General features: G+C 38.9%; 1 protein-coding gene across 1 annotated transcript; it reads right to left on the bottom strand.

Annotated features, from left to right (window-relative positions):
- Positions 1-2,751: 2,751 nt before the first annotated feature.
- On the bottom strand, positions 2,752-25,964 carry FAM117B (family with sequence similarity 117 member B). Its single transcript, XM_066553811.1, has 8 exons — positions 25,436-25,964; positions 18,589-18,737; positions 14,038-14,130; positions 13,412-13,525; positions 7,992-8,135; positions 6,755-6,980; positions 5,770-5,890; positions 2,752-3,566 (listed from the first exon to the last, which is right to left on the bottom strand). The coding sequence occupies exons 1-8, from the start codon at positions 25,962-25,964 to the stop codon at positions 3,248-3,250; spliced, it is 1,695 nt and encodes a 564-aa protein (XP_066409908.1). The 3' UTR covers positions 2,752-3,247.

The raw sequence follows: 25,964 nt of genomic DNA, 5'->3' as shown, positions 1-25,964 counted from the left end.
ACAGCATTTACCATATCTCAAAATCAACAGCCGGTGTTATTGAACACAACCACCAGCCTTTAAGTGTGGCTAGAAGTGTAGCACACCAAGAAAACAAGAATATCAAATGTATCAAGTTGTGCATAAAAACAGACCTTTACTTTTTCTTAAGCTACAAAGTAGGCAATCGGGGAACTGACTAGGTCTATGCATAGTTAGGATTTTAAGTAAGCCAAAAGAATTTGAACTCTTTCAGTAAAACTGTGCTTGTGTAATGCATAGGTCAGCTCCCTCCAAAAATGAACATCCCACTCTATACATAAAAGAATTTTTAAAAAGCTCCATGCACTCTCAAAGCTATTTGCAAATCAATTTAAATACTTCAGCTAACAGCTATGCTATGGCACAAGACAGCACATAAAAATTTAAGGCTAATTTTTGTCTGCACACATCAAAGCTGGTCTCAGAACAAGAGCTGTCGTATTTTTTTTAACTCTGAGTCTTTAGTGTGGATTCGTAATAAACTTGAGCTGCCACAGCAATAGTAGAGTTGTCCTGCATATAAAAAAGACTGAATGTTGTCCTGAATGCTGTTCTTTTATAAAAAGCAAAAACTTCACACATTTACATTTGGTTTTTATCAGAGCAGCTCACTAATTTGTACAGTACATTGTCCAATAACATACAAGGTAAACTACCAGAGAGATACTCAAGTCCTACAACAACAGGTGCAAAAGAAAGTCCTACGGTAAGAAAGCCCACTGCTGTTTGGGAGAGTCACAATGAGATGAAAACAAACATCAGAATGCATTTTGGTGAAGTCAGTTAAGTGTCAAGGCTGTAATAAAGGCTATTTGTTAACTTGAGCCCTTCTTAATGGTTCTTAACCATTCAGTTAAGATCTCCTAATAAAGCACTAGGCAGTTTGGCCACAATGAAGTTCTTTACATGCTACTGTTACAGAAATAGAAAACAGACTTAAAAGCACTTCCTTCACCTGAATATGATCCGGATCAGTCGCACCAGGTTTAAACAAACCTATCTAAAGCAGTACATTTTAGACTTCAAATTGCACTGTAGTGTTTCAGAAGAAACAAATTATTATCCACAAAGCCTAGAAAAGAACTATCAGCTGGCAAAATTACACAAGTTTGATGCACAAATCTGCTTATTTTTAAAGCTCTGTTCCTCAACAACTCCAGGTGACTGGCAATGTCAGTGCAAATCAAAGCTGTTACTTCAAAACAATCCTGTCCATTTTCATGGGAAGATGGATAGAGTAAGCCAAATTATGCTTGTCTGCTAATTTAACAGGTGAAATACTTTCATACCTCCGGGTACAATTTTAATTTACTGATTTTTTTTGCATAACATTTTAAAAATACTATAAATAGAGAACTTGCACATTCTAGCATGATTTACACTTACTTGCTGAATGAAGTACACTGCAGTCATAGTTACTAATACAGGACATAAAGGAACAGCAAATATGCATCAAAATTATGATGATTATCTGCACACATATGCAAGGGTTTTTTCCCTAAATCAAAATGTTTGTAAGCAAACTCATCATATTAAGCACTGAACAAGACTGTTATATTTGCAGTATCATCTTGAAATAGTTGCCATTATGAGGAGACCTGAGAATACAACTGATCCATGGAAACTATGTCGATGGAAGTTGTGTATATGCAAGCCAGTGAGACCTGCTTGCATGTAACAGACCAATATTCAGACCCAGAGACTGTCCACAATGACATTTACTTTGAAATTACTGAATCCAACTCTGTTAAAGAGGTACAAGATCAATTTGTTTTATAAGTGACTATGACACTGGTACTCAGGTCATTGGAGCTTTCTGCACATCTATAATTGTATTAACTCAAACCCAAGTAATGCACTCCAGGAACACATGAGAAACCTCAGTAAAGTTCCTGAACAGTTTCTGTTTGCAGTTGCCTTCCCCCCCGCCCCGCCCCCCCATTTTTGCCTTTCATTGTAATTTCAAAGCAACCATTAACTGCCGCATTAGCAGGACAAACCAAGTATCAAAAAATCCTGTTCTACATGCCACCTAAGCTGCTAGTCAAAAAGAGAGAACACATCTGCTGCTGTAAACTTCTGCATAACAGATATCATGCCTGACAAACCATCACCTTCAATGGACACACAAACACCACTATGACAAAAGGGAGGAAACCATGCACAGGTATTTCAGTATTATGTGGCCAGGGTCTATAATACAGTGATGAGTCACGTCAGAGCAAATTTGTACCAAGAGTGATTAATGATTCAGGCTGACTCATAAGGATCTAAGCAAGCCTGTAAGAGCCAAGTATTTTCTGGAAGAAAGCATACTGCGTAAGAGGATAATGTTTTTCCCCTACATCTGCACAAAAATTCTATGGACAAATAGAACAATAGCAGGGCAAGTGCTTTAAAATGCAATTTTCCAGCCAATAAACCAATACTAGTAGGAATTCTGTGAAGGAAGGAATTTTAAGAATATGACTTACCAGAAGCACAAATTTTTGATATCAAAAAATTTACACAATACACTAACACTGTTTTTGCATACTCTTCTTTTTAAAAGTTTCAAATGTATTAACTTGTTTTGCTTTGTTTAGGTCTGAGGCTGTTCAGCAAGGTCATATAATTTGAGACTGCTGCAATAGTTCAGCAATCCTTTGGTCCCATGAGCTGTAAGCCAGCCAAGTATAAAAAATCCTTCCCTACCAAAGGAAAAAAAAAAAAAAACAGGGTAGGGGGATCATCACCAGGAAACACCATCTGCTATAAAGCAGAAAGGCAAAATTTTGTTACAAAATACACATTTTCATACAAAAGACATCTTGCAAAACCATCTGATTGCCCCTCCCTCTGCAGATTACAATGGTAAATGGGATCAGCTGGCTGGTCTTGAGACTTGTTTTAGTGGGGAAAAAAAAGTCAGAGGACACACACCATCAAAACAACTGGTCCTTTAAATGGGAAAGGATTATGATAGTCTTTGTTTTCACCAGTGTTTAAAAAAAGCAGAAGAGAAACAGAACCAGAGTTTTCCAAAGCAGGAAGTACAACAGCGTATCAGCTGCTGCATCCTCCTGAACTTCTCAATGTGCTACAAACTGTCAATTATACAAACAGTTTTGATTATGGCAGTGCCATAAATTGTTAAAACAATGCGTGTGTGTGATCAGAAAGGTCCGGTCAACTGGTTCCATTTTTTTCCCAGTAGTTGCCCAGAAAAATATCAAGACAATCTAAATTATTCTTCAGCTTCCTCAATACATCCTGACTGCTGGAGCAGAGAGGTCTGTGGCATTACTGTACTTGTTCCACGAGAGATTCTGTCTTGATCTGTGCTTGTAGTCAAGGAGGCCATAGAAATGGGCTGTAACAAACCAGGTGTCATGCTGGAGGAGACAGTCAGGCTGTGTGTAGTGCCCTTAAGTGTGAGATCCTGTGTGGGAAGAAGTGGCTTGAGGATGCTGACAAGACAGAAAGCAGAGCCACTTTTCGGAATGAAATTCACTTTGTTCTTGTCAGGGCAATAGAAGGCTGGAATTTCGTGCAACGGTTTTGGCCTAGAAATAAAATACACACAATAGTTTTATGGAACAATCAAATTCTGCCAATGGCAGGGAAGTATTGCTGAACACATCATCAGAAACAAGTTGAGGTTTCAATGTGAAGTATTTCAGCTACTCAATAATGCCTTAATGACACTCACAGCACACAGCAAATGACAAGATGGTTTAAACTGCTTGTTTAAAAGTGCTGCAACTAACAGCATGTTCTTAGGGCAGGCTGTTTCCAAACCAACTTCATGCTTGATCACAAACCCTATCCATGAATTAGCACGTTCATTATATGAGAAAGTATTTTCAATCATTTTCTCCAGAAACTTTCACAACCCAACAGTTCTGCCCCACATACAGACACTATTTATACAACAAGCCCTGTGAAAGAAAGCTGGCATAGCAATGATCCTAATACTGCATATCTCAAAGGAGTTCATAATCATCTGGGGTTCCCCTTTTCTATACTTTTGCCTTCTTTGCATGTTCACATGAGTGTGCCCTGACTCTCTGCAGAAGATGACTCCAATCTTACTAAAAAACTCAATGCAGAGAGTAAAATGTAGTTTTCCTCATCAAGTACCTCTAATCTGGGAAGGAAGTGTGAACACAAATTTAGATCCTGACTTGCAATTTTGCCATCTCAGCAAAGAACTCAGCCCAAGACATGCTTTAAGAAAAATAGAGCTGAAATGGAAATCATGGATAGCTTAGGAATGCCTTCTGTGCTCTAACGCTGCAATGCAAATCTACTTACAGTAGCCAAAGTCTACTTCAAGACAGAACTATAGAAATCTGCTTTAAATTCTCTCTTTACTGCTTGAAAATAGCCACCAGAAACTTTTATTCACTTTTTGTTGCTGCCAGCATTGTCCTTTAGCCTATAACCTCTCCCTCCCTTCCTTGTGTTTGTAAAAGAGCCATGTTCACTTCTTTGTTTTACTAAGCCAAGCAAGCCAATCTTCCATTGTATTTTTGTAGAGATAGTTTATTGTGAAAAGAAATCCTGCTCATAAGATAGGGTACATTTCCATGCTAGTTGATTCTCACCAGCATCCAGAAAATACAACCCCACTTGTAAATTTTCTTCCCAAATGAAAATCCTGTATAGGATTTTCAAACAGAAATTCCATTAAACAAAGGTTGAGCTTTAAATAGTTACACTCATGTATTCCACATACACATGGAATTCAAGTAACAGATGTGAAAAGATGTTTTTTCATCAGACCTCAGTCCATCAGTGTCTGAGGACTGCTATGGCTAAGTAGAAACTTCTGCAGAAGCTTTTTTCACTCTACAGCAGAGCAGTCCTACAGTTATGCAGAGAGGACTTCCGCAAAGAAATGCAAACGTGAGTCAAACTGCAATAGAGTATGTTCCTGTAGCAAGTGAATATTAACTACCTGTCAGTGATACAGTTTACAATGTAATACAGACAGGTAACTTCACTCACTGTAACCCTTGCCACATTGCCATGGGACAGGCTGTAGAGACCTCTCAAAATCCATTTGCACAGGTGAGCCAAGCTCATTTTCTTTTTAACTAACATCTATACTAGATGGCATTCTTGAGATAATATAAGAGAATTGTAACCAATCTATACTCCTTGTATACTCCATGTGACAAGATGGAATTTTTAACTGTAGTTTAAGATTCTAGTATACAAGTGACATAAGGGTATAAAAACTACTCTGAAATAATAAAACATAACCTCCTAGAATATTCCCAAATCACAAAAGCTGGCTTTTCCAGAATAATCAAAGCATCAAATACTCAGGATCAAGTTCACTCTCCTGTCACTAGAAGTTTCACGACTTCACATTGATTTAGCTGAAAAGAATATGGTCTTCAGAGTCTAGATTACTGGATGTGCCTGTCAAGCTGTGACATAAATTCACTGATGTTACAGCCTGTTATTACCTCTCCCCCTATCTGATTATTTGAGTTCTTCTCCCACTATCTGCCAGGTAAGAGACTCCTCTCAAATTATGCTGGTTTTTAAAAAACATCACCCAAGATTTGAACACTAAATTTCAGCAGTAAAATATATTCAGATATGCCAATATATAGTCACACCAAAAAACAGAGATCAGGTTGTTAGCATGGCTTTAGCAACTGGACTAATAACTTCTATCTGACACAAAATCAATAAAGCAAAAATTAATCTGATTCTTAGATGTTATTTCTTATGTAGCAAAAACCAACTTACAAGTTTTCCTCAAAGACTTTCACCTTTTCACAGCCCTCAGGAGGTTCACGCTTGAACATGTAGCTGTTGTTGGGTTTTGGTGAGGTAGCGTATTTTGGCAAGGGAGAATTATTCCCATTTTCTGCAGGAAGAGAGTTGCTCATTACATAAATGTGACACACTATAAAAAACCAGAAGAACTACCTTTAAATGCCCCCTGAATTTAAAGCCATTTCATTACCAATGTTATGAAATTCAAAAACATTTCATTTGCCTTCAAAGCCTTCATTTGCACAAAAGCTTTCTTATCTCAATTTCTTTCCTTCTTTCTGTTTCCTCTTATAACATTTTCAGGCTCCTCTGCAACATCTGGTCATTACTGGACATTTTCAGTTTTTAACTGCAAACTGAAATCTATGGTTCTGTACTGTCACCATCTACCCAAAAGAAATGGGCAGAAGCCATATTCTTTCAAAAACAGAACAGGTTTATGTTGAATTATAAAATTCTCCTAGGATCTCTCAAAAGATTCCAGATGAAAAAAGAATAATTAAATAAACCCTAAACACTTAAACTTTTATGGGTATGTCTATGAAATGCTATAAGGTTGTAGATTTTGGCCAATATCATAAAAAATACCCAACACAAGCAACAGGACTACTGTGTTCTTTCACCTGATACTGTACATTCTTGCTTCTTCAACCTGCTTAAAATACTCAAATAATCTATTATTTAAAATAAAAGCTTTTTGGAAAACACATTCCTCAGTCACATCTATCCAGTTTTAATTAATATGTGTGCACACATATGGAGCATTTTGAAAAAATCTGATCATGTACAATAAAACATACAAAAAAGCCCACATTCTACCATTCCTCCATGGATGCAGGGAACGAACCCTCTCTTTTACCGATGTAGCTACTGTAGTTACTGTAACTACTGTACTGTAGTTATGTAGCACATCACACAAGTTCAGCATTGTTGAACTTCTGAAGTGACACAGTACCTTTATCTCTGGAATCACCGAGCAGATCATCTGCAGAACACGGGCTTTCCTCACTGCCTTCATTACAGATGGTGAGAAAGGAGCTTGGAGACACGGACTGGGAGCGGCTGCTGTTGTTGCTGCCCTTGTCTGCTCCACCGGGCGTTTGGGTGTCAATGCTGCGGGTGCTGCTGCTGCGCTGCGCCAGCGGAGGCGGGGCACGGTGCCCGTCTGGAATATCTTGAGGCTGTTAGAATCAAAGGTATCAGACAGCTGCTCTTGTCTGGATAGCAATTGCTTTAAACTCAGTAATGGTGAGGGTCTTTTTGGGTTTTATGAAGCCATTTGAGGAATAAAATTTTATTCGTTACATGCAACTTCAAAAGAAACTAAAATGTCAGGTTCAGAAACTAAGGACAACAATTTGTAAGATTTCTCATCATCACAGAATTCCTGAGGCTGGAAGTAACCTCTTGAGATTATCAAGTTTAACATCTCTGCTCAAGCAGACTCAGGTAGAACAGTGTATCCAGGACTCTGTCCAGTCAAGTCTTTAATATCTCCACAGACAATGATTCCACAGCTTCTCTGGGCAACTTGCTCTGGGCTTTACACACCTTCACACATTAAAAAAAATCCAAACAAACAAAACCCTAACATTTTAAAATTTATGCCTATTGCTCCTTTCCCCATCACTGGGCATTACTAAAAAGAGACCAGCTCCCTCCATTTCTGCACATGAGATGTTTATATACATTGATAAGATCCCTGGAGCTGTCTCTCCTCAAGGCTGAACACTCCCATCTCTCAGCTTCTCTTCATATCAAAGACATTCTGGTTCCTTAATCATCTTTACAGTCTGTATTTCTGATACTTTAGTACTAAATTACCTCTAAAAACCATTAAAATAAAATGAACATTAAAAATGGGCAAATTATTGTTCACCTAACATGGGGATACTTCAGCATGGGCAAAAAAAAATTAATACAAAAAAACTCTCAAAAGACATTTTGCTTTTCCCTGTTTTACTGAGATTTCTTATTTAGAGGAAAAGGTTCAGATTCAAGCTTTAACTCTTTCATTCCTTTAGCTTTCCAAGAGACTTTTCAACTTACCCTTATTAAAGAAAATAGTAAATAAAAATATAAATAAAATTAATTCCATACAAATTTAATTCAAAAACAGTGCAAAAAAAGTTTATGATCTCAAAGCAAAACAAAAATAATTATATAGAGCAAAGATGGTAGCAGATACATACAACAAGTTGTTCCTCCTTGTCTCCTGTCTCCTTAATTATTATCTCAATCTCTTGATTCAATCCTTCTACACTGTTCCGGAACCGTGACCCCGTTGATTTGGTAATAGGTATCACAGGAACAAGAGCACTCTTTGGGATGTGAGCCTAAAGAACCAATAAGAAAACAATGTAGATTTATAGACAGAGACAGTAAGAAAACAATGTAGATTTATATACAAAACAAAGTTACTATTTCTACCCAAAACAACTTAGGGAGAACTCCACATAAAGAATAAAATCCCAAACCCAAATGTTAATACTTAGTTGCTTAAGAAGGAAGATTAACAGTTTAAAAATCTAGTGTTTCAAAATATGCACAAAAATTTCATTCTCAGAAAACACATTACTGAAATTTCCCAGAGCTCCCTTTGGCACACTACAACTTCTTGAGATTTCCCAGTCTCTCCATTAGCATCTGCCCTCCTGTTAAAAAAGTCTCCCTGCCAGAATATTAGAAGATTCTGTACTCATTAAGCAGTGGTGTACTCCAGGTAATGTAATACTTTCTGCAAAAATTCAGTTCAACTCAAAGAACAGCACAACACACTTAAGTCACAGTAAAATTCCCATGTAAAATTCCTGAACTCTGTGGCCTAGTGTGCCATGATTGAGAGCAACTCCTCTAATGCATGAAGGACCAGCATTATCTGGTCTTCAGAATCTATTTTTGTGAGGGGGCCTTATTTTAATTTTTCCTTTAAGTAACAAGACTACATAGACAGAACGAAAGCACTTTAATTTCCTGTGTACATTCTCAAAAACCACACAAAGCTTGTCTGGCAGAAAATCTACCTCAGAAAAATTAATGTACACAAGACATTTTCATCACAGACCATAGTGGAGATTTCTTGTAACAATCACAAATCTCTACAGCAGCAGAACTCATGAATTATATTGGTTCTACTTTCCTGAAACATTAGGTTAGCCATAAAAAAACCCCAAAACCAAACATCTTAAAAAAGACTTGCACAAGAACTACGAAAGCTTCTGTTCAGGAAATGCTTGTCACTCTGTTTCTGTCAACAAAAATGAGACAGTCTCATGATGGCCAAACTTGTAAAGAGTTTCTAAAGTCTTGCCTGAAGATGAAAAAAACCACTGGAGAAGAGCACAAAAAAGTCTGAGAAAGCAAGCCTGCTAATTCTGTTCCAAGCAAGGCCTTGGATCAACAATCCAGTTAAACTAATACAGGTTGATATTCAGTAACAATGTAGATATATCAGCACACGTTCAGGAACTAAAGGCTGTTTATGCACCCAGTTATTCAACATACACATTCTTAGGACAAGCTGAGCTTGTTAAAAAGTAGAACACAAGTATGCTTTAAGATTTCAGCAGCCATTAGCAAAATGTGGGAATTCTTCACCTTTAAATACGATTGCCTACCACAAAAATTCTTGGGTTCATGCTAGTATTTGAAGAGCTCAAAGTAAATTCAGTAGCGTTCGATATAGTTCAGTACAGCATGTCTCACTTCCAAGAAAAATAATATTCTGTACCTGACTGAGGATGATTTCTTAGCCCAGGGTGCTAGAGGTTGGAAAAGGAAGGAGGTATTGTGACATGGGTGGAACAATCAGCCTCAAAACAAGAAACTTTATTACAAATACTGCCTTCAGAGAGGTCTGCATGGACACGCAGGAACAGGCCACCAGCTCTGGACTACTTATCCAAATACCCGGAATGCTCACAAGGAGGCAAGGTGCCAAGAACAGGATAATAATGACTGTGCTCAACAGTAACACACTGGCACAGAGTTTTCAGTTCTGAGACTTACAGGTATGGCATACACCCATGAGGTAGGAAAAAAGGGTGATGACAAATCTAAATTGTTCACAGGCATTTCAGGAAAAATGCTCTAAGCTCTTCCAATTTTTCTCAAGTAACAAAACTTTAAACAGAATCCCAGGGCTTGTGATGCTTTTGCATCAAGCCACCTCTAGGCTGAATGTATCATGGTAATACTACTCAAAAAATGAAATGTTCCACCTGGTAAGCTGGTGACATCAAAAAAAACACAAGCCCCCAACACTGTGAACTGCATGCAGTTGATCTCAGTATCAATCAATTGGTCAGACACTGGGGACACAGGGTTGCTAGGAAAATGAAAGGAGCAGAGGCCTTGATGGTTCAGAGTGCCATGTAAAAATGTAATATCAGCCAAGTGCACTGAGGAAAAAAACATTTTGTTGGAAAAAAATAATCCATTTATTCTTCCATCTGTTTTCAGTTCTGGCCTCAATTCTTGTTTCTTCCTTATACCAACACTGAGAATATAAAAAGATCCCATTGCTTTGACTCCTGTTCACAGATTTAGTACCATGCAATTAACTCAAAATGTTCTCAGAAGCATCCTGAGATCACCTGAATAAGCTATGACCTTTCTGCAAACCCCTCTTCCAGTTAAAGAGAGACAAAGGAACATTTCCTAAGTAACGAAAAAACCACACAAACAAAAAAACAACCATTCGTTCTGAAAAAAAATCAACGAGTCCTTGCTGTAGTCAACAGCAAGGACTCGATCCTCCCCAACTATTTCCTGATTGTGAGCAGAGGGTCAGGAACAGCCAACAAGCTTATTCTATAGAGATTGTGTGGATTTCTTTCTTCACACAAAAATCATATTAGAAAGAAGCACAAATAAACAACCAATCAGAAGCTTAGCTAGCAAGAATCGCTAAAAATTTTGCTATAATTCAAGAATTGCAGTAAAGTTTAAGTAGGGAAGAAAAGAGGAAATAAATCCACTGAAATTTCTTCTTTTAACTAGAAAAGAATTCCATTTTCCAAATGTTAAACAGAGTTTACCTGGTCTCTGTAAAGGAACTACTGACACCATTTCCTAATACGTTTTCTCACCTTGTCAGGAATCCAACTCCTTGAGCTCAGAAATCTTTACATGACCCTTTAGAGTCAACAAACACAAAAGTTTCCTTCAAGCTAGGAATGTAAAAAAATAATTTCTAAATATTCTAATGACTAAATTCTGGTTTCCACACAGTCCTTCCCACAAATCCTGAAGGAACAGAGCCGCTGCCAAAAATTCTAGTTTAGCAGTTCTCAAAAAAATAATGAGAAAACACAGGAACTTTGCCCTTTATGACTACAGTTACAGATTTTCACTGAGTTAAAAAACAGCTGCTAAATGCCATTAATCTAAACGCTTCACTTACTCTTTGAATCCTTCTTTAACTTCTTGCCTTTGCAAATAGCTTGACACAGCTGGCACAAAATTCACCAAGAAAAACAATGTTTTGTTTTGTAACACAGTCCTGGAAAAGCTGCTTTGCTTCAATTTATATTTTATAGTTTGTTTCACAAGCCCAAAAACTAATTATCCATTGCACAATATTTTATTCATGTACTATAAGATTTGGCAGAATGTAAAGACATCCATACCAGAAACAAAATAATAAAATTAGTACATTTAAAAAGTTGTATACATAATTTAGGGAGGTATTTTTCAGAACAGCATCATTGTTGTTCACTTTTGAAATTAAAACTCACTAAGATCATCTGTGCTAGAGTGGCAATACCTTAGCATTCAGATAACCACAGGTTTGTAGAATGCCAAGCAAGCCTTTTAAAATGCATGTAATTCTCCAGTGTACTAAAGGGCCCACATCAAAAGTCCTTCAGTATACTTTTTGGTTGAAAATGTCCTCAAGTTCTACAAATTCAGAGAAAACACCTTAATCAAGTATGCTACTCTGTCTTTTGTTTTGGTTTGGTTTTTTTAACCAAAAGTTTGACACATTTTGTATGTTGATTTTCATGAACTTTCTCAAAACCCCCTAGAAAGGGATTGGGTCAGCTGTCTTTCTTCGTTCATAATTTTGGACTGTTCTGACTTGAGTAGTCAGTAAAATAAGCAGCACAGTACACTGCACTCACATTTCAGTAATTCCTAAATTGCTATGTCAAAAAATGTAATTCTAAAAAAAATTCCTAAATACTTCCAGTAGCAGAGAATTCAAACTCCTGACAAACTGAATTCAAGAGGCACACAAATCCTGAAAAGACATGACTGCTAACTAAATGTCCTACAGCAGGGATAAGAAGTTAGGGTCTGAGACAAAAGGTGCTCATGACTTCTATACGAAGTAGGAGTTAAGAACAACAGAGTAGAAGAAACTCTATTTTCTTATTTTCATTCTTGAAGTAGAACACATTCACTCAGACACCTGACTTTGAAAGAAAGAATCAAAGAACCTGACCTAAATTACTTCCAGAAGGACGGAATGACAAATGAAAATTTTTATTAACTGTTGTCAGATTATGATATTTGTTGGAACAATTAATGGCATTTCAGGAGTAATTGGGAATGTAATTAGATTTTCAGAGAAGTTTCACAGCTGAACTACTTTCTCAATTCACAACACTGACAGTTTCCTAGTTTCTTTCAACTACACTGCCTTGCCAAGGCTATTGTGAGGGATTTGCTCTTTTTGTAACTGTTAAAAAAACTGTGTGTATCAAATGTACATTCATGAGATATCAGTAGTGAGAGAAAAAAAACTTTCCTTCTGAAAAAAAATTACCAAACTTTTCTATTGGTTTTCCTAAAGTTACTCAACAAAAACACACTTGAAAAATGATCTGTGTTTTTGAAAGCCTATAATTTTTTTTACACCTGCTATCAATTGAGCTAAAAATATTACACCTCTGTCAACCTGACCTCATTAGAAGCCTTGAAATAAAACTGAAACTGCACACAGAACGTGTGGTGGCCTAACCATCACGATTTTTGTAGAAGGGATTATTACTTTAAGTCTCAAGGCAAGATAAATGGGAAAAAAAGGCAAAATCTTAAAAAGGCTAAATGATGTTATGAAGTGTGTAAACAAATAAATAATCTCATGGAGTAGCCTTTTGTCAGGTAAGCTCTCTAAACCTCATCACAGTATTAGATGAGTGTTTGGCAAAACAACAAAATGTGCTCAGAAAAGCTACTTCTTATTTGAGTACACAGTTTTACCAGCAGTTTGCTCCATGCCATACTCTATGTGCAAAGTCATAACTGCCACAGCAACATGTAATGAAGAAGATGGTCTGTAGTTTTAGATTTACCTTATCTGTCATCCTTTTGTGGAACCTGCAGAATGCACTTTAAAAACCTTGCTTCAAGGACATATTTAACTACCTGAAATTATTTGAAAGAGGGAGTTCAAAGCCAGCTCACCCAAGTAACAAAAAGATCTGGGCTCCCATTCACTCAAGCAGCCAAAAGAAAGAGCTCTATTTCACAGAATTCACCTATAGCTACAACATATTGAGCAGTCTGTGGTATTTTTAAGTTCCCTCTAAGACAAATCACAACCTTGAAAGGACCTGAAAGTAGTATTAGGTACCCAATAGAGGCAAAAAGCACCCAGCCTTACCTGACTGTGGTTAATGGCTGCGTGGTTGCCATGAAAAGGGGACTGCCTTTCCTTGTCCCGATGATGCCTGCTGCTGTGTTTGCTTCTCTGCAGCTGTTGACGCAATTTTGCAATCTAACAATGGGAAAATTCACATCAGATTTCAACAGGTGTATTCAGGTACACAGGTAATTCCACCCATTTACTCCATCACTTCTTTAAAACTATTTACTACCATAACATTCATAATTACTCCCAGCACTAGATTACACTCAAGTTCTTTCAAATCGAGTATGCTAGCTAGCAGTTCAGCTGACCCTCAGAAGACACCTCCAGAGGTTTAGTGAAAAACTTGAAATAGATAAAATTTCAAAGTAGTGAGGTCGCTGCTGTTATTTCCCTCTTTGATAAAAAAATGTCACTTGCATTTAACATTTTCTTTCCCACACATTCAGATTGAAAATATTAATTGACCTGCATTTTTATATTAAATCAATAGCAAATGAAAAGCAATTTCATATTTTTTACTAAGTCCGCCATCTGTATAATTACACAAAGTAGTAAAATACTCGTGCCTTCCTGAAGCATCATGGTAACAGTGCATACCAAAAAAACATTTAAACCAAAGTTTTCAAGTAATTTCTGACCTCCTTGAGCTGTTCATTGCTGCCCCATGATGATGAACGTTTGTGTGAACTTCTCTTCTTTTCTAAATATTCTTCAGCCCAGGCACTTTCTGTCTGTAGGAAGAAGATTACAGGACTAATTAAAAAAGGTAATTGCTACTTTCTGGCAGAATATTTGGAGACAAATTAGAAAAGAGAACATTTAAGATATGCTAGATTCAGAACTGAAAATGAACAGTAAGTAACTAGAAGCCTTTCTCACAGGTAAAGTATGAAAAAGCAGAGTGAAACTATATAAATAAAAAACCCCAAACCCACAACTTTCAGACCTAGTGTAATATAGGGATGTGCTAGTTTCTCTTCCAAATGACTGAGCATAAGGCAGTACTCACAGCCAGATGTACCACAGGCTGCTACAGAGCTCTGAAGAGCCACTGTGAACTGGGGGAGATGTTGTATTTCATTTCCTGCACAGATGCTGACCTTGTTATTTCTGAAGCATTAGCAAGGGTGGCTTGGTGTAAGCACTGTGAAAAGCCTGCACCAGCACAGCTTCAAAACCACGTTCTTCCTCTCAAGAATGAGAAGGAAAGCAAGGCATATAAGCACCACTAGAGCTATTGCAAAGTAGGGAATAAATTTATTAATGCCTCAGAGGGTTCCAGGTTCACAGTTGGCCCAGGCCAAGCAGAAAGCAACACACATAATATTAAGCTGATTTCACAGAGCCATTAGTGTTTAATAAAAAATCTCACAAACATATTGTGATTAAGGCGTTTTGAGACATGCAAGGTATCATTAAGACACACAGTATCTCACGTAAGAAAATGCACAGGCAAGCCTGTGATAATACTGCATGATACTGCTTTATGGGCAGTTTGTATTCCCACCTAGCCACCTCCAGGAATGTCTTCAAACACAGTGAACTGTAAAGGCTCTAGAAGACAGATAGTAGCATCTACCAGGAATCTCTGAGCAGTCACAGGAAGTAAGGGGAATAACCTAATGAAGCAAGGGGAAAAATCTCTGGAAGCATTTTACACACTGAAAGAGACAGAGAATTCCTTGAAATTCACTCTTGCCACCAAGCAGTTCTTAGCACACAGCGGTGATCTAGCTAACCTCATTTCCTGGATATCTCACTTTCTCCTATAGAGAAGAACTTTGATTGCCTCAAAGTCTTCACATTTACAGTGTGCCATGGTTGTTCTTACATATGAGACTAACAGCTTGCAGAAGCCACATGCTGACCTTTCCTAGCCCAGCTGCACTTGTATCACAGAAACTCAAGTCTTTTGTGGTATTAATCCCTATTTTGCAGGGAATATGGAGCCTTAACTCCAAATATACAGGTTGCAACCCCACCAGTTTCAGTTACAGACACAAGTTTCATATAAATGAAACCTCCATTATCAGTACTTTTTAATCTTCATCAGTCCAAATCAAAAACTAACTAGGACAAATCTGAAAAATAAAGGTAATAGGGTTGCTTTGAAATTTCTATTTCATAGCAAAATCAGAATCCATTACAATCTGTTTTTCTAGAAAAGCACTCACTGATCTGTATAATCAAATAGAATAATTGATAACCCCCATTCCTAAGCACCAATCTTTGTCTAATCAATTCTCAAATGTCAGTCAGGAGTACCATCCTATCCTCTAACTTCTGGAACAGTAAGCTTTAGCTACTAATTCTAGCTTCCCAACTCAGCACAACCATTACACTTGCCTACAGGAGAATAATTAACACTCTAATTAGTCTTTGCCTTTAATTTATATTCAAGACTTTGACTCAAAATTCAAGAATTATTTAATAAATTAATATCTGATTCATTTTAAAGCATTAAAGTTGTTTTGATGCTCATCCTCAAAACAAATAGTTAGAAATCTTTTCAGATTCAACTATAGGAAACCTGTACATCAAAACAGAAATGCAATAGTATTTTAGCAAGTCTTCTCCTATTTATTCCCCAAATTTTGATTGTAATATTTATTATCAAGAAATAGACCAAATAACCAATAGGCAAAGTGGGATTTATAGTTCTCTGGTTTCTCGAAGTACTACTACTTGCTTATTAGTTACCATGCACAACATCCTCCCTGCTTTCTAGAATTAAGAAGAAATTAATTTAAGGCTGAATTTATTACGGACAGTAGAACATTTCAGAAAAAAAAAGTCTTAAGAGGCAAAAATTTTCCAGTCAAAATGAATTATTTAAGAATTAAAAAAAAATACAAAGTAATTGTTTCATTTAACTTCTAAGACAAACATGTTTCATTTAAAGCAAAAATGATGAGATTATTAACACCTGGTTTATGAGCACTTAATAAGTGCAGGTATGAATTCTAGCCAGACCCTTGGATGCTCAGTAATACACCTATTCATCATCCAACAACTATTCTCCACGTACACAATTCAGTCTAGTTTTATAGCCAGGTTTCATCAAAATCCTCAGCTGCAGGAGGAGTCTGACAGAGAGACAGTGTCTGCATGACCTGGGGTCCCTTACACAGCTCTCAGCCATGACCCATGGCCATCTCTACAAAGGCCTACAAGATGCAGTGTGCCACTAAATGCTGTCTCTTCCCAGTCTGCTTCCTGAATAACTCCCTGTGCCATAACTCCACACAATCAAGACGCCCTGCTTACTCAACTTGAAAGCCTTTTATAACATTGCCAATTAAATTCCTGTTCTCAGAATCAGAACACATTCATTTCTTGTCAGACTTTGTGAAATCTGAAGTTACACACACTGGAACCAGAGTATCTCACCAGTGAAACTTCATCCAAATACGACATTTTCAGAAAAGCTGAACAGTACAAATGGGCAGCCTGATTTATCTTAGGAAACTAACCATTTTAAGTCACATTTTAAACTTGTCCCTGGCTCCACTGGCTGCTCTCAGGAAGATTAAAAGCAGTAATACCTCATCAGTGTCATATCAACATCAGCTTTGGACATACAGATGTATGTCTGTAGCCCTAAACTTTCTACTGGTTTGATAAATTCTAAATTAGGAAGTGCAAAACAGATCATTCTAGTTCTCACAGAAATACACTACCATAAATCACCACTAAATGTACTCATTGTGCAGAAATATCTAATGCCCTTTATGGTCTTCCCACTAACCCTTCAAATACATTTCCTCTACAAAAGCCCCACTACCACAGCAGTTAGATGTGTCAGAATTGGAAGAAAAAGCCAAAAGCAAACCACAAGCCAAAAAGGACGATATCTGGAAAATACAGATTATGAAAGCCTAACCATGATGCAGATTATATCAAAACTAACCTGAATGAGATCAGCTGAACATAGCAAACACTTTGGCAGCAGTAGAGAAATACAATTATTTTGTAAAAAGTATTATTTTAAGGAATCATATATGAAGATAGTTAGGACGCCCGTATGGGTTTAGTTCTGCCCTTTAAAGATGCCTTTTAATAGCTAGGCACAAACAGCCACTCATATCTTATATCACATACCTTTCTCCATCCTCCTCCTCTTACTTCAATTTGCTTACTTTTTTCACCCTGTCTTCTAACCGTTTTTTCTCATTTGTTCTCCTGCAGAGAAAACTTGCTCCTCAAATCTTTTCTTCTTCACTAGCTCCTAATTCCACCTTATCCACATGAACCTATTTCCCTACAAAACACCTTCCTTCCCCACTGATCCACTCTTTGAATAGTTGTCCTTCCTCCCACAAAAGGCTGAGGACCTCAAAAAGGCCCCACAGTAACACTGCAGACCTCATCTGCTCAACCCCCTACACCTTCTTAAACACTGAAGACTATATGGACACATTTTTTCTACTGTTACCAAACCTAACAGGGGTTCAAACACAAGGATGTCCCACATGCTATGAGGTCCTCTTCCAACTGCATTCTGCTTATGTTCTTTGGAATTAGCGGAGACTTCTTGTTGAAACCATGTTCCAGGAATAGGGATTTCATTCAATTGTTTGCTGGTTCTGTTTTTACAGGTGGCATGGGACTGAACCTTTAGAGCTTGTGAAATTTGGTTAAGCAGGTGATGTTTATTGGCAAATCATGTATTTTTTTAACACTTTCCAGTTGAACTAGACTTCAACACCATTCACGGTTCAAGGAGGCAGCTCTTCAATGCATATAATTCTATACTTGGTGCACAAAACCCAGGTGAACATTATGGGGCTTTTACAAACAGAGCATGAAGAGCTGGAGACACACATACATATAAGGATACCTCACTGAGTTCTCTATATAAATCTAAAGTAAACAGTACTTAATTCCAGCCTATCTAGTGTACTGCACCCTGTAAGAACAATAAGAATACAGATGTACAATGCAGTACTGTTTTCCTCAGGCAAGAAGGAAGCGGAACACCTAAAAGATACTACAGTTCTCAGTCTTTACTTAAAGAATGCAAATAATTCACACATGCAGTAGCAAAGGTAGGATTCCTGCAATTTGAAAGTGAATAGGAACTTGTGAGCAAGAAAGCTAAAGTGAACGTTTTCAAGGGAAAAGCTTCTTACATTTAAATCCTGTCTTCACACTTAAGTGCTCCAAAGACAAAAAACCCCATGTCCTACCTGTGTGGCCTTGTCTCTCATACAGGGAGCAGCGTGTCCGTGATTATCCCGAGGCCACTGCCCAGCGAGGTACGGAGCAGCGAGCGTATCCAGTGAAGAGGTGCGGCGAACAATGCTGGAAGGGCTTGAAGAAGGGGGTCTTGATTTGTCTGTTGGAGCAAGAACATTTGATTACAAAGAAATCAAGAGAGAGAGTTTATCCATTTAACAGTGTACAAGAAATCATAAGAAATTGGAACTATGTTATTACGTACACAACAAGATACTTTCAATATGGAAATTAAGTTTGCTTTTCCAGGCTCTATTCTGTTTGAATAGGCTTGAAATCTGTTTTTATGGTTTCCTTAAAAACATCCTTGTGTCACAAATGTTGCATTAGTGCTTACACACCACTATTTACTCCTTTAAAAGTCTAACAGTCATTTGTCTCTTAAATGATGAAGGTGTAGAAGTAATAAAAATAGCTATGTTTACACATAAATAAAGGTTAATTAAGAAAAACTGGGTTGAACTTTTTCAGTTTAATGCTGAGCTTACAGTTCTTCCCACTAGTCCTTCACCTACATTACTTCAAGGGACACTATAAACCTGCATGTTTTAATCACCCAGCAGATGACACATGGCATAACCCTTAGATTCAGAAGTTCACTTGGTAATGTAATGATTTACATTTTACAAGCTAATTGAGACATCTCCTCCCTTTACATGGTAACTACATTCATATTTGCCTGCTGCTGTATCTTCTGCAACACCTCATCTGTAGTGTATATACTGGCATCCTATTTCAAAACAATTTCAATACTAAGAGGAATCCTTATTTAAAAAGGTTAAATACAACAATCTTTGGAAGTAATATGAGAAGGAAGACTACTGTTAAAAATAAAAATTTGTAACTATCCCATCTGTCAATGATGTCTTAAGTAAAGTGGCATAAAAGACTACACCACAAGCTATGAAGAATAAACACTGAAGAAAGTTTCCTCAAAACAGTAACTGAGGTTGGTAAATTTAAGAGATTGATAAGCAACGATGACCCAGGGTTTAGATATACATACACATTCACACATTTTGAGATGAAAAATACAAATCCTAAGCATACTATCATCTCATCTACTCCCCACAAAAATAATTCCAATTATATATGAAATAATTGTGCATTAATCTTACCTATAATTAATAGAAAGTCCTGAAATACATGGCTACAACACAGCAAGCAAGATTCAGAAATCAGATGGAAGCTTTAAAAAAGGGCACTGCAAAAACTCAGTCATCTGTCCTCTCTAGCTATGCCTTAGCATTAATTCTGCACTAAAAGTATTTGTATTATACATAAACTCATTTACAGGCAAAGAAAATTGGGCCTAATTAGTGTCTGAATGCTAGTCAGACAATAAAACCATTGACACCAAAAGTCCAAAATTCAATTTCTAAGCTGTTGCAATCTACTAAAAATACATATGAAAAATATTAATAAAATCTGTTAGGTATAGATTTCAGTGGAGTGGACAGAACTTAAGTCTAGTGACATTCTACACTAAATAGCCTCATGCAAATTTATTAGAAATGTACACACTAAAAATGTGGAAAATATTTCAATTCAACTTTAAGGAAACAATTACTGGCACTATAATCAGCCACACTCACACAAAGTAGTCAGGAAACCTCATCTCCTTTATTATTTCTACAAGTACCAACAATGTACAACCTTACTAGTGAGCTCATAGCAGATTTGCTCTCAGGGTGTAGCAGCAAACATGTTTTGGAGTTTGCACTTAAGACTCCTGTATCAAAGAAATTCTCTGACTACTACTACCACCACACAGCACACTGAACGGTCTGTTTGTATCAGATGACTTCAAAACTATTCCCTTTGTATGTACTATAGGACAATGTGGCATGCTAACACAACGTGTCATTCCTTAAAAATTACACTGGCTTCCAAAGTTAAATCAAACATGTCATTTGTCTTAGAATTAGCTGCCATATCCGCCCTGTTTTTCTTCTCAGTTATTATTCTTCCTCTTCAAGAAGCTTCTCTCTTCTTACCAAGGGGAAACAGAAAGGATGTGAAAAAAAAAATATAAATCAGGAAGTGTACGTAGTCAGCCACATCATCTGCAAAAGCCACTGCAGCAGACAGCTTCAAAACTGGAGAAGCAGAATCTGTTACTCTCTCCTCCCTGCCACAAACAAAACAAAAAGCAAGTGGAAGACTATTTTGCTGAACAAACAGAGAGAATGAGAACTGAAGAGCCTGTTTACTATTTAAGTTCAAGGGGAGCTGCTCATTTCAAGGCACAAAGGCTGTAAATACTCTCTTTTCCTCTAATTTAAAGAAATTCTGTTTTCAAATGATTTATATTTAGATGGGGAATGATGTTTGGACATGTTTTTACTTTTCCACCTTCTCAATATGTCTTTATATGAATTCACAAAGTCTACTACACAATTCTTACTGTTTCAAAACATTTCAATGGGAACATGTTTTCATTGCACTTTCCCTTCAATACTTGAAGCAAGTGTTCAGCTGCTATTTTTCCTTGATGTGACCTACATAACAAGAGATCTGCCTCCATAGAGATAACAGTTACAACAGCTGTGGCTGATGAAAAACAATGGAGCTGTTTCATCAAATAGACACTTCTTAAATATTCGATCTCTTTTAATTGGCCTGATTATCTATCTAAACCAGTATTTGTGATAAATATCAACCCTCCTATCCATCCACCACTAGTATAGATTTATTTAGAAATTAAAATCTTTCTGCAATCCAGTCTCAAGCAAAGCAAATGAATAGAACAAACCCAAGGCAAACATACAGAGCACAGATCAAGAAGTCCACAACATGGGGAAATAACAAGCAAGCTGCCACGTCTTCACCAGTCACCACTGCTGTACAGGTGACCAACACAAGCTGCTACAGGTGACCTGGTATCACACACACCACCTCCTGCAGAGCAAAGGCACCTCCAAAGGCAGCAGAAGTTCAGGTACTCAAACAGTGGGACTGAAGAGCAAAACTGAACAAATATAGATGCTTACCAATAACTAACTGAAAGGTATGAAAGAAACCAAAAAACACAGTCTAACACGTACTGTGAGAAAAGCAGCAGAAAAGCCCAGGATACCACTGAACTCACAAAATTCTCTGACAGTTCCACTTGAGGCTTTTTTAATACAAATGGGCTACCCAAAATAGTGAGAAGAGGTGAGACCCAACCAGCTCCTCTGGCATCAAGGCATACAGCTGACCTTTTTGTTCTGTTTTGGTCAGGCTTTTCCCCAGGAAGGACATTGATGGGATCTCTCCCATACACAGCTGGCACTGTCATCTTTTCCAGAATTGCAACTGATCTCTGGGGCTTCATCTGCTTTTCATGTTTCATTAAAAGAACTGAACAGAGTCAGTGCACTAAGAACAGACACACCACCCAACTGTGTATACTCCCTTTGGAACAAAATCTTGCCTATCATCCTCGCATAAATCTGAAGAGAACTATTCACTAGTAATTCAAAATTGTTCCACTGCAGCAGAGTGACAGAATTAGTGGTGTTTTACAAAACCAAACCTCAGAAAGCCCAAGATGTTCAAGCTACTTAACTCTAAGAAATGAAAGTATTTTTAATCCCAATAAGTGCACTTCCCTAAAGTGCTTGCCACAAGAAACGTACAGTATGATGCTGCAAAAATGAATTCACTTTCTTTACTCCTACCATTTGTCAAACAGCTTAGGTAAGCAGAGCGGGAATGTAATGATACACAAAGTCTTCTCTCTTATTCCACAGTAATATCTTTCAAAACTACTGCAAAACCTTGGTCATTGAGGTTGACAGGTCTGCAGCTACACAAGTAGCCTTTAGTATTACCCTTCCATAGACAAAACAAGTTTTCCTCCAACTAAAACTAACTAACTTTTCTCCTTAATTTTCAGACTGAGTTTAGATGTCCAATACAGTCAACTAGAATATACCAGAAAGTCCAGCACCCAGCAAAGAACTCTCCCACTACCTCAAGGCACCTGAAAGCAAACAACTGCTAAGGCTCTGGTCTTGACCTTCTTGTTTACTCAGCCGGGTACACTGTAACATTCTTGCAGCTGAGCAGTTCAACTCCTCTAAGATGTGTTTCATATAAGGACACAAATAACAAGATCCCATTAGATCTTTACTCAGCGAATAAACCAAGGCAAAAGCAACCAAGATAGAGAAATGTGTAAGCTCTAGCTCATATTACAACAGTGTACTGGTAGGTCAAAACAATGGCCTCTAATGGGAGGCTTGCAGACAGCTGAAGAGGCATATGGGAAAACTGAACCAAAACTGGAGATTGCAGGACAGACATTGCAGTGCAGAAATGAGGCCTCAACAGAGACAGGAAGGGCAGAACACATTAACAGGCAATTGGAAGCTGAATTCTGGGAAAGAAGTGCTAGAGACTGCAGAAAGACAAGTAAAAGATGAAAAACAGGTAGTAGCAAGATCTAGGTTTCTGGTCATATTTAGGAGGGAGAGAAGTGGCAAGAAAAGCATGGAAAATTAGAAATTGTATGACAGAATCTTCCATTTGTAATTATCCCATAGTCAACAGAAAATTCAGTTGAGTATTTCCAACATTTAATTGCAATTCAGATCAGAAAACAAGGGCTAAAAAAACCTCCAAAAACCACACCCAAACCCCACAAAAGTCACATTTGTAAATTCACAAGTTAGGGTTCTCAAGTGTAAAGCAGATTCATGAAAACTAAGTTCAAAACTATTCAACTGTTTCCCAGGAAAGAAAATCTGAAAAATATGAAACTGAGTCTGAAGTATACAACTTATATTTAAATACAACTTAAACTTAGATACAACCAGTATCTAAGCTCAGAAAAAGCTATCATTTGTCTAACCTCAAGGTTCATTTTCATCTAAAGAAAGACGCCTGCAGCTGCAGGAATGAACTAAAGCCATCATTAACTGAGAGCAAGAAACAGAAAAAGTTATTCTGCAGCAGATTCTCACCAATACCCTCAAACGTCCTGTGTGTCTGCACAACCATTGCCTCATTAGTAAAAAAAGTTCCACCTCCACGTTCTCAGCCAACCCTGTTTACTCATTTAGATGAAGAAAAAACCTGACATTAACTGAGCCTCTATCAAGCACTGGACTACACAATACAAATGTTAAGCAATAAGAAAGAGGTTTAACTTGCATTTGGGGCCAGTACAAGTACTGCCTAGGAACTGGAACATGTGGAAGCAATTAAATGGACACCACTCTTCTGTTTTCACACATCTTGTAAAAAGCTAGTGGAGTTATCTTAACACAGGAGAGTGATCAAATGACTTCTTTCCTTATACATGTTAATTCTCCAAAGCAGCAGAGAGGCCAGCATGGTTTCAGCAGGCTTCTCCACAGTGACTAAAAGACAGTGCAATTCTTCCACCCTAAGTGGTCTGACACATGCCTTTACAAACAGTTTTTGAACCTGGACCTCAAGGCTAGCCACACTCTTCCTCATTCTCCAGGCCAGCAGATTGCATCAGAAGAAGACAGGGTTTTGTGATATGTATAAAGTCTTTCAGGTTACTGATTAACAAGAACCTCAAATGAAGAATACACACATTCCTCAATCCAAAGCCTTTAATATAATACAGCCTTAATAAAACCCTCATTACTCTTATCTGGAAAGCGGAAAATCTAACTCATAACCTTATCAGTCCTCTCTTACACTAGCAGACTAGGAGGCACACAGTCATCTTGTACCAACTGGTTATGATTGTCTCATTTGGCAGTACCACTCCTCAAAAGCCAGGACAGGAAAAAAGAAAAAACCCAGCATGGTAGACTGGTTACAATCATTATTTTAGAAAGGGGGCGGAGTATTAGGAGAAGCAGAAGTGTTAAAGGGAGGGCTAGTCCTAGATTTCCACATGTACACTTCTGCATATTAGTCAGCTTTACTCTTTAGATTACCACAGGCAATTTCGTGGAAATGAGTAGCTGCAAGCTTTGATATCCTAAAAGTAACAGATTTGAGGACATTAACACAAAACCTCACTGATGCATTTTTGAGTAAACTTTTAACCCAAAAATAAAAACGACTTACATATCTCAGCCTCTATTATCCTCAGCCTGATGCCTTATATTACTTATATTCAAGCATTCCCAGTAAGATTTAATTATTCAGGAAGTTAAAATGCAGTTTGTTACAACCTGTAAGTTATCACCACGCTATTTTTTTTCTTCACTATAGCACAAGCTTGTCATCACTCTCAAGCACACACGTCCTTCTGCAAGGTTCATGCTGAAAGCAACTACTAAGAGAGACATTGAATACTTTTGTTCTACACCTATGTGCCATGCCTACAGCACTAGTTGGTTCTTTAATTACAAGCTTAGGGACACTGTTTGGATAACACCACATACACCATCTGGCACGAGGTGTGCAGAAAGAGTAATTGCGAAGGCTTCACAACAGCCCCCAAACACCAAATCCACCTTAAGTTTGTGCGCAAGCACCCTAAGTACATCTACCCTCCTGAATCCGAGGCAGTACTCGCGGTACTACAGAAGCGGTCGCAACCCCCACATGGCACGCTTGGCTCTCTATTCCTCTTCTGAAAGCCAGGGCGCAACAGAGCAGCAACAAAAGCAACGAGCCCTTCCACGCACACACACCCGGCAAGCCCTGCCGCCGGCCAGAGAAGGGGCAGGGCGAGCACCAGCCTGGGCACAGCCCCGTCCCTACCTCTGCCCCGGGGCACGGCACGCTCCAAGGCACCGCCGGCCCCAGCCCTGCACCCGCGCCCGGCCGAGCGGCCCGGGACGTGCCCTCTGCCGCTGGCCGGGACCCCCCGCCGCTCACCTTTGCAGACGGGGGAGCTGGGACTCTTCCTCTCCGGGGAGCTCCTGCCCGGCTCCGGCGACTGCCGCCGGTGGTGGTGCCGGACCCTGCCCTCCGGCAGCGGAGGCACCGGCGAGGAGCAGGGCGAGGGCCCGCTGCCCGGCGGCGGGGGCGGCGGCGGCAGGTGGTGGTGCCGCGGGGGGCTGCCCCGCGCCCCGCCGTGGCCACGCGTGGGGCTGCCCCGCGAAGAGGCGGCGCCGCCGCCGCTCCCCGCTCCCCCCGGCGGGGCCGTGGCGGGGCCTCCGCGTCCGCCGCTGCCGGGGGGCGCCGCGCGTGGGAGCCCCGCTGCCGGGCCGCCACCGCTCCTCGTGGGGCTGCCATGTTGTTGCTGCTGCTGCTGCTTGAGCTGGAAGGGCACCGTGGCCCGCATGGGCTGGAGGCGGCTGCTCGCTCCCGCTGCTCCGCCGCCCGCCGCCGCCGCGCCGCCTCCCCCCGCCAGGGAAGTGGCGGGGGTCGGGGAGCCACCGCGCCTCACGCGCTGGTGGGACAT

The sequence above is a fragment of the Molothrus aeneus genome, chromosome 7 (assembly GCF_037042795.1).
Source record: "Molothrus aeneus isolate 106 chromosome 7, BPBGC_Maene_1.0, whole genome shotgun sequence".
Classification (NCBI taxonomy): domain Eukaryota; kingdom Metazoa; phylum Chordata; class Aves; order Passeriformes; family Icteridae; genus Molothrus; species Molothrus aeneus.
Note: the sequence above shows the minus strand (reverse complement) of the source record. Positions and strands in the feature narration are given on the sequence as shown.